We start from the raw sequence: 9,917 nt of genomic DNA, 5'->3' as shown, positions 1-9,917 counted from the left end.
TGCGGTGCGCCCACGTTTTATTGAATAGACAGTAAGAACTTCAAAATGAATATAAACAAGACTAGGTTCTACATTTTTGAGATTTTTGGCCTAAAATAAGCCTGAATCTGTTTAAGGCCATAACTTGGCCAGTTTTGATCCAAATTAATTCAAAATTTGAATTTTGGACTCAGCGTGTTTAGAACTTCAAAATAAGTATAAACATGACATAATTCGGTAAATATAGATTTTTGGCCAAAAATAGGCCTAAAGTTGCCAAATGTCCTAACTAGGTCAGTTTTTGTCCAAATTGACTGAAACCTAATTTACAGAATTTTTTACTTCTAGAGCTTGAAAATGAGTCATAATTCGCCTGGTTTTGGTTCAATTGAAAATTATTTTTTTTTGGCTGTTTTTTTTTGACGGAAGTCAAAAAAATACTAATAATTATTTTTTTTTTGCTGTCTGAAAAAAATCTGAAAAATATATATTATTTTTTACACATATTGTTTTGATAAACAACACAAAAAAATTATACAAAAAAATAATTGCTTTTTTTTTCTGAAATTTGAGCAAAAAAAAGGACGGAAGGGGGTATCTAATTAATTATTAAAATATGCACATGCATGCGGGAGTTTTATAGAAAAAAAAAGAAGAAAAATGCTTTTTTCGATCTACATGACAAATTCTGAGAAAAAGAAACATGTTTCTAAAATTAGCATGAATAAAATATTTGTATGGGTGGAGGTATGAGTGTCATGGCCTAGAAATCCAAGAAACGCGTGGCCAAGAATATTCAGAAATGAAAAATTTGAGTTTGGGAGGTTGAGAGCTTCAAAATGAGTACAAACAAGGCATACTTCCGAAAATTTTGATTTTAGGCCTAAAATTGTATTAGGCCATATCTGGGCCCTTGTTGGCTCAGATGACTTAGAACATAAAAATTTCAACTTTTCACATCAAGGGCTTCATAATGAGTATAAACAAGGCACACTTTTTGAATTCTTGATTTTTTGGCCTAAACCTGGATCGGGCCGTATCTCCGCCTTTTTTGATCCAAACGATTTGAAATAAAGTTTTCTGAATTTTTCACGTTTTGAGCTTCAAAATGAGTATAAACAAGGCACACTTTTGAAAACTTTGGTTTTTGTCCTGAAAATGGTTTGGACCATAACTCGTCTCAATTTGGCTCAAACGGATTGAAATATGAAAATTTGGATTTTTCACATTTTGCGCCTCAAAATGAGTATAAACAAGACATATATTGACTGAACTTGATTTTTCGAGATTTTCCGAGGGACCCATGCGCCTTTAAACTAACTTTTCTTACCCTTAGCATGTTTATACTCATTTTAAAGCTAAAAACTTGCCAATTTCAAAAATATAAGTAAAAACTTGCTAAGATCAAGATTGACAGAGTTATGATCATTTTAAAAGGTGAGAATCGGATTTTCTGGCAAAATATAAATGTTTAGGCCGAAACTCATCCCATTTTTGTTCAAATTTATCAGAAAAAGAGACAAAAAAGAGAATAAAAACTCTCATACCTGTGTCGCCTAACCTATAACACCCCTCTAAAACCCATCACTCATTTTTGTGGCCTAGTTTGCCTCTCCTTTGTTTATGGCCGTCATATATAATTTTCTGCTTGTTATCAGGATACTGTAGGTGTGTAGATAAAAGAGGCGGAGATTAAAATCTTATTGTCTAACAACAAGGATTACTGTATCTCATGAAAAACAAAAAAAACAACACGGTGACCTTTTTAGCACCACTTGCAATGAAAAGGGCTCAATTCTTGGGTACCGCGCCTTTAACCTACCGTAACTTTGCTTAAGGATGAGCAATCCAGGACATGTTTATAATCAATTTGAAGCTCGGAAATTGACAAATTCCAACATACAAATTTCAATTTGCTAAGGCAAAAACTGACAGAGTTATGTTCAATTGAATAGAAGGCCTGACCAGAACCGAGGCGTCAAAATCAGGTGTTGCGCCTTTATGCTACCGTAACCCTGTTCAAGCATTAGCAGTACGGACCATGTTTGTATTTATTTTGAAGCTGGAGACCTGCTAAATCCAAAAATAAAAGTACAACTTACCAAGACTAAAATTGACTGAGTTATGGTCAGTTGAACTATACTACCAGTGGTAGATGCAACATATTTGGCCTTTAAGTTCAACGGCTTCTGCTCAAAAACTCAGGAATTAAACTTTTTGAAATGTTATATCATTTTGTAGATCATTTTAAAATCTACATTTTCCATTTTTAATTTTTAAAAAATCTCAATTTTGAAAGAAGGTATAATCTGAAGACCCACGCAGCACCTGAAGGCCGATGAGTTGACCTGATTGACGGACCTAAAAAAGTAGGTCAGAATCTTTCAAATAGTTTGAAATTTATATTTTTGAATAGAAGAAAGTTGAGCTTTATTTTGCCTATTGACCATTTTTTGGAGAAATTATTCTGAAAAAAAGATATGTCCCTTTAAAAAAATTTCGAAAAAAAAACAATTTTTTTCGAAAATTTTTTGAACGATTTTCGATTTTTAGTCGGTTCCCAACCCCAAAAAACGGTTCCCAGCAATCGTTTCTTTCAATTTTCCGCTTTTCCATGCATCCAATGTTTGCGCTTTCATTGATCATAAAAAGCCCGCCCACTCGCTCTGGGAGACTTGAAAAAACCATTTTTCCCTTCGTGTTTGGCATTTTACCATCTAGAAACCATGAAATTCCCGTTTCTTCTGATTCTGACGCTTCTGAATTGCTACGCGGCAGCTTCTGAAGAGCTAGACGCTTCTGGAAACTTCACAATTCCACCAGTGGAGTCTTCCGAACCCCCGAAACCCTCCCCACCCAGTAATCCGGACCAAGTATCCTCAAATTCCGGCCAAATCATTGCTCATGACGTCACTGGAGAAGTTATCCCTCCAGCTATGAAGGCCATTTCCAAAGCGTCTGCTGCGGAGCCATCCCTCGGGCTCCATGGGATCACTGAGCAACAATTGAACCTCAGATACTACAACTTCATCTGCTCCTCACATTTTCATCTGGATTGTAAGGTAAAAATTAATAGGAGATTTGAATTTACAGCGTTTAGAGCTTCAAAATGAGCATAAACATGGCCTACTTCGCAAATTATCAATTTTTGGGTGTTTTGGGCCCATAGCTCAGCCCTTTCTGGTCCAATCGGCTAGACATATAGATTTTTGAATTTTCCACGTTTTGAGCTTTAAAACAAGTATAAACAAGGCATGTTTTAGCTGAACTTTGTTTTTAGCGTAAATCGGCCCAAATCTAGTTTGAGCCATAATTCAACCCATGTTTGCCTCAACGGCTTGAAACCTATATTTTTTCCTTTGTCACGTTTTCAACTTCAAAATGAGTATAAACATGACCTATCCCGGTGAACTTCAAATTTTCGACTTTAAAGGCGCATGGACCCTCGAAAAATCGTAATTCAGCTAAATGGGTCATGTTGGGGCTCATTTTGAAGCTAATAACAATTGAAACTCGAAAATGTAACTTTTTCATAACAAATATCGAAAATAAGCGAGAAAAGACGGTTTTAAAGTTTGACAATAGCAATTTTGGTTTTTTTTCGACTTAAATCAGGTCCTAACTTGGCCCATATCGGCCTAAATTGGCTGAAATTTTTATTTTGGTAATTCTCGCAATGTGAGCTTCAAAATAAGTATAAACATGGCATGTTTTGGAAAAATGTGATGTTTGGGCTAAGTGAGCACAAAAATGGTTTGGGTCATAACTCGGCCTATATCAGCTTAAACAACTTGTAATTTATATTTTTGAATTTTCTACGTTTTTAGCTTCAAAATGAGTATAAACACGACCTATTTTGGTAAACTTTGATTTTTCGAGATTTTCAGATGGGTCATGCGCCTTTAAACTAACTTTGCAGAACCTAGGCATGTTTATACTTATTTTGAAGCTGAAAATTTGTTAAATTCAAAAATATATAAATCGAAAAATTTGGAACAAAACTGACAGAGTTATGCCTATTTTAAAAGAAAAATTAAGATTTTTTGGAAAAAGTTACTGTAACTCGCTTCAGAATTAACATATTTCAATGATTTCAGCTTACTGAGACCCTCCAAATCTGCATGAAAGATCGCTATGTTGCTGTTCTAGGCCTCCCCTTGGCTTTTGACTCTGGATCCGGGGATTTGAGTTTTTTGAGCAAATGGATGAGACAATGTGATCAAAACGACCAGGATCAAAATCAAGAAGCCATGAGAATAATTAGAAAACGCATTCACTTCCAAAACGAGAACAATTGGTAAGTTAGGCCACGGATTTCTAGGCCATATTGGCGTTTTTTCAGGGAAGGAGTCTTCAAATCCGCTGGAATCGCGTCAATCTTCACTGGAATCTTTGTTGTGGCGCTCGGAAATTTGCTTTTCTAATTTTCTCCGCTAATAAACTTGTTAATTTGCATTAAAATTGATTGAAAAAAGCTAAAAATTCGACTTTTTTCAGTTTTCTTTTTTAATTTACCGCCAAAATCAGGTTATGCGCCAGGCGCGGTTGCTGGCGCGTTTTGCGATAGCCTTCTTTGAAAATTGGCGCCAAACACCGGTTTTTGACTTTTGAATTTGGGCGCCGGCGCCCGGCATTTTCTTTCATTTTTGGGCATTTTTGGCCTGAAATGTTCATTTTTCGGCATTTCTAGACTATTTTTTCCGGTTTTACAGCGATTTTCTGGCCAAAACAGCCCGAATTTCTACCGGAAACCCAATTTCTTCACCTTTTTCATGTTTGCTCTAATTTCCCTTATTTTCTCTTATTTTCAACGAATTTTCAGGTAAAAAAGACCACAAAACTAACCAAAATGTCACTTTCGGAGACAAAACTCTCTCGAGACAACGCCGACGACGGGAAAGACGACGCGGGACGCCTTCAACAGTACAAGAATCTCACTAAGCATGAGGTACTGCTGAAATTCGGGATTTATGTAATATTAACCCATTTTTTGCCGAGAAAGAGCAATTTTAGAATTAAAAACCCCTCAAAATCCTCAATTTTCCACCCAAGAATGCCTATTTTTGGTATTTTGTCCGATATTGTCTGTTTCAGATTCTTCTGGAGCTGAAAATAGCCGTTTTTAGGCAATTTTAGGCTCAAAAATGCGATTTTAAAGTCAAAAAAACACCCAAAATCCTCAATTTTCCATCTAAAAATGCTCAAATTTCTTCAGGAACTCCGTCGTCGCCGAACCGAATGCAGTGTGGAGATTCGTAAACAAAAAGGGGCGGATCTGATGATGAAACGTCGTAATATCATTGATAACGAAGATGATGATTTGAATGAATGCGAATCAGAGAATGAGGATAAAGATAAGCTGAGCAATGGCAATCAAATGAGCAATACGAATCGATTGTCAAACGATGAAATCAAGCAAATTCTGTCGTCGAATCCATCTGAAGACGATATGATTCGATGCTTCGAATCACTCAGAAAATCTCTCTCGAAAACCAAAAATCCACCAATCGATGACGTCATTCAGTCGGGTCTTATCAATGCTCTCGTTCAGGCACTTCGTGTTCAGGTACAGTAATCCTGAGGGGTGGAAATAGGTCCAATAATCTCAAAAATTGACTGAAAATGAGCAAAAATGCTCGAAAACCCGAATTTTTCGCAATTTTGTGAGCTGGAATATGAAAAATAGACCAAAATGAGGTCTGGAAGAGCCCAAAATGCTAAAAATGGGTCTAATTTTAGCTTGAAAATGTCTAAAAACCTCAAAAATCGGGGTTTTTTTTACAACTTGAATCGAGAAAATGACTAAAAATGGGGTCTGGAAGGGTCTACAATATCTAATTGTGGCTTGGAAGGGTCTGAAATCCTTGAAAATTGCCTGAAAATCGTTGATAAAATCGAAAAATACCCCCGAAAATCGACTGAAAATGACCAAAAATACTCGAAAAATTGGAATTGGGCGCCATTTTTTGACTGGAATATGAAATATTGTCTAAAATGCTAAAAATGGGTATAAATTTAGCTTGAAGATGTCTAAAAACCTCAAAAATCGGCTTAAAATGACCTAGATTACTCGATTATTCGTGTTTTTTTAGAACTTGAATACGACTAAAAATGGGGTCTGGAAGGGTCAACAATGTCTAATTTTGGCTTGGGAGGCTCTCAAAACTTTGAAAGTCGGCTAAAAATTACATGAAATTCACAAAAAAGAAAGCCAATTTCAGCCGATGATTTCAGCCGGCATTTTCAAGACCCCATTTCGTCGCTAATTGCCCTTAATTGCACTCCTAATTATCTCACATTCTGGAAAATCGAAATTAAATGATGTTTTCTATACAGAAACTAAGGGAGTTTGAACCCATTTCGAGGGTCATTTTCAGTCGATTTCCAAGGTTTTTAAGCTCTTCAAGACCCCATTTCCTCGCTAATTACTTTCTTAATTACCCTAATTAATTAATTTGCAGAACAAACGTGAGACCGAAGTATTTGAGCATTCTAGGTCATTTTTAGCCGATTTTTGAGAAAAATACCGATACTTTAAGCAATTTAGATCATTTTTAGCCCTTCAACACCCCATTGCCATACCAGGATTTTCAGAATTTTTGAGAACATGTTGAGCATTTTAGGGTCATTTTCAACGGTTTTTGATGTTTTAGGCCCTTCCAAGACCCCGTTTCCTCGCTAATTACCCTCTCTTAATTACCCCAATCAATTATTTTACAGAACGATCGTGTGCAATACGAAGCGGCGTGGGCGCTGACCAACATAGTCTCTGGAAGCACTTCGCAAACGATGTCAGCAGTGGAGGCAGGTGCATGTGCTCCTTTGATTGAATTATCGTGTCATTCGGATGGACAAATCGCCGAACAAGCACTATGGGCAGTTGCCAATATTGCCGGTGATTCTGCGCAATTACGTGATTACGTGATTGAATGTCATGGCGTTGAGGCACTGATGCATATCATGTCCCGAATCGATCAATTCACCACTTCACACGTTCGTACCATTGCGTGGGCGCTCTCCAACATGTGTCGACACCAGAATCCACACGCACCGCTTCCAGTGCTGAAGGTTCTCGCGAAGGGACTCGCTGCCCTGGTCAAGGTAATTCTTCGGAATTTTTGAGAGTAATTTGGATCTAGAAGGAGCCAAATAGATCAAAAAACGTCGACATTTTGAGCTAAAATTGCATGATTTGGGTCTGAAAAGAGTCCATTTTTCGCTCATTTTTAGCTCTAGAAACTCGAATTTTCATCAATTTTTCAACCCCAAAACACCGGAATTTTTGAATTTTTTGCTGATTTTAAGCTCTAGAAATCCAAATTTTCATCAATTTTGGAGCCCAAAATCCTCCTATAAATCTTTCTCTGCTTGCGGAATTTTTGAATTTTTAGCTGACTTTCACCCCCAAATCCCCATATTTTCAGCACTCGGACCGTCAAGTTCGTCAGGACGCGTGCTGGGCGGTGTCCTATTTGACCGATGGACCAGACGAGCAGATTGAATTGGCCAGGGAGAGTGGAGTATTGTCGACGATTGTGTCGTATTTGGATGAATCGGAAAATCTGATTGCACCAGCATTGCGAACACTTGGCAACGTGGCAACTGGAAATGATTCATTGACTCAGTCAGTTATCGATTTGGGTGTCTTGGATCGAATGGTCCAATTGATGGAGAAGACGAGATCGACGAGTATTATGAAGGAGTGCTGTTGGTTGATCTCCAATATCATTGCTGGCACTCAGAAACAGATTCAGGTACTGCCCCCTTTTTTTTTTTGACTCCGGGACGTTTCGAAACTGCGACGTTTCAGAACTGCGACATTTTTGAAACGCGACGTTTTAGAACCACGATGTTTCAGACCTTTTCTGCATTTTTGTATAGTGATTTTTTGCACACCAAATGAGCATTGCTCATTTCAATTTTGTGTTTTTCTGCTTTTTTATTCATTCTCATCTACCGTACTCCGAATAATGATAGGGTTAACACAATCGGAATTTCTCAAAAAATTGAACTTTTAAAAAACTATGACATTTCTAAAAGTATGCAAAAATGAGACTCATATTCGCCGGCAAAAATTTTTGCGTACTTCTAGACATCGTTTTTGAAAAGTTCAAATTTTTTTCGATTTTTTGAGAGATTCCGATTGTGCTAACCTATCATTATTCGGAGTACGGTAGATGAGAATGAATAAAAAAGCAGAAAAACACAAAATTGAAATGAGCAATGCTCATTTGGTGTGCAAAAAATCACTATACAAAAATGCAGAAAATGTCTGAAACATCGCAGTTCTAAACCGTCGCAGTTCTATAATGTCTCAGTTCTGAAACGTCCCGATGCCCCCTTTTTTGGGAATTTCGAGAGAATTTGGAATGAAAAATGACATTTCCAGGCTGTCCTCGATGCCCATTTGCTTCCAATTCTAGTCAATATTCTGAAGTCTGGAGACCATAAATGTCAATTCGAAGCGTCGTGGGCTCTTTCGAACCTGGCACAAGGAGGAACGTCTCGTCAGATTGTTGCCATGATGGAAGAGAATGTGGTACCTGCATTGTGTCAAGCATTGAATACCACACACAACCAGGATATGTTGAATAACACTCTCGAGACACTCTACACACTCATGCTCACCGTTCAGACTAGGTACCATTTTTAGGGGATTTTCAAGGAAAAATGGGGATTTTTGAGCTGTTTTAGCCATTTTTAGAGGTATTTTTAGTGCTGAAAATGATGGCTCATAACAGAAATTTTGGAGAATTTTTGCCACAATTTCACAATAAAATCACTGTTTTCAAGTGCTGAAAGTGTGCCTGAAAATATTTTTGTTTGGGAATTTTTGAGATTTTCAACCCATTTACGCATTTTTTGTCGAAAAAATTCAAAATGAGAATTTTTGATTTTTAAGCCATTTTAGGCCTATGTTTAGTGCTAAAAATGGCCCATTCAACCCTCTGAAAATGTCCAAAAATCCTCAAATTTTGCAGTTGTTGGGAATGAATTCGAGAGGATTTTTAGACCAAACATTCGAATGTCTAAGTCATGTCTTGTGCCTATTTTCAGTTCTAAAAATGCCCCAAAATCGAATTTTCGCCAAATTTTAGAGATTTTGGTTTGAGAAAATCTTTGAAAAAATGGATTTTAATGCTTCAAAAATGTGCGAAAATCGAATTTTTTCACCAATTTTAAGACTAATTTTGGTGCTAAAAATGCAATTCAAAGCATCTGGAATGTGTCAATTCCAGAGAAATTCGACAAGAAAAATTGAATTTTTAACACATTTCATGACCGTTTTTAGTGCTAAAATTGCCTCAAAATCCATATTCGATGATATTTTGGTCTAAAAAGCCCTTTTCAGTGCTAAAAATGGGTCTTCTGGACCACTAAAATGTCTAAAAATGTCCCAAATTTGCAGCTACTCGCACAAAATGGACATTCTGCACGACGAAGTGGAGGAGAACGGTGGATTGGATGCCCTGGAACGTCTTCAAGAATCACAATCAGAATCGATTTACACTCAGGCCTACCGTATCATCACACAGTTCTTTGGCGACGATGAAAACGATGAAAATGGTCAGAATGATGAGAATTCTAGAGCTTCGGCTGCTGGAATGCACAAAATCAGTGGAATTTCTAAGCTCCGCCCCCTTTGATCCATCTTTCATTTTTTGTTTTTTTCTCCTACCATTATCCCCCTTTAAATTGATTCATTTTCCTGATTTTCTAGGAAGCTCCGCCCCCTTTTCTAGGCTCCGCCCCCTTTACTCATTTCATGTCTTCCCCCTGCTCTTTTTTTCATCTTCAAATTTTTTGAATCTGGAGAAAATAAGCTACGCCCCCTTCTTATTCACCTTTTTCTTTTAAAATTGGTTTATTTGGCTCCGCCCACTTTTTGGCTCCACCCCCACCCGATGATTATTTTCTCATATTGATATGGTGACATC

General features: G+C 37.2%; 2 protein-coding genes across 2 annotated transcripts; both read left to right on the top strand.

Annotated features, from left to right (window-relative positions):
- Nucleotides 1-2,705: 2,705 nt before the first annotated feature.
- On the top strand, nt 2,706-4,403 carry CBG18787 (the record flags this gene model as incomplete). The annotated part of the gene is made up of 3 exons (XM_002646367.1): nt 2,706-3,041; nt 4,077-4,276; nt 4,322-4,403. 3 exons carry the CDS (start codon nt 2,706-2,708, stop codon nt 4,401-4,403), a joined length of 618 nt encoding a protein of 205 aa, XP_002646413.1.
- Nucleotides 4,404-4,828: 425 nt separating this feature from the next.
- Nucleotides 4,829-9,626, top strand: Cbr-ima-2 (the record flags this gene model as incomplete). The annotated part of the gene is made up of 6 exons (XM_002646366.1): nt 4,829-4,927; nt 5,195-5,545; nt 6,700-7,080; nt 7,404-7,733; nt 8,369-8,619; nt 9,389-9,626. The coding sequence occupies 6 exons, from the start codon at nt 4,829-4,831 to the stop codon at nt 9,624-9,626; spliced, it is 1,650 nt and encodes a 549-aa protein (XP_002646412.1).
- Between the last annotated feature and the right edge of the window lie 291 nt (nt 9,627-9,917).

Source organism: Caenorhabditis briggsae (genome assembly GCF_000004555.2).
Source record: "Caenorhabditis briggsae complete genome, chrI, whole genome shotgun sequence".
NCBI classification, from domain to species: Eukaryota; Metazoa; Nematoda; class Chromadorea; order Rhabditida; family Rhabditidae; genus Caenorhabditis; species Caenorhabditis briggsae.
The sequence above is the reverse complement of the archived record's forward strand: the minus strand, read 5'-3'. Positions and strand labels throughout refer to the sequence as shown.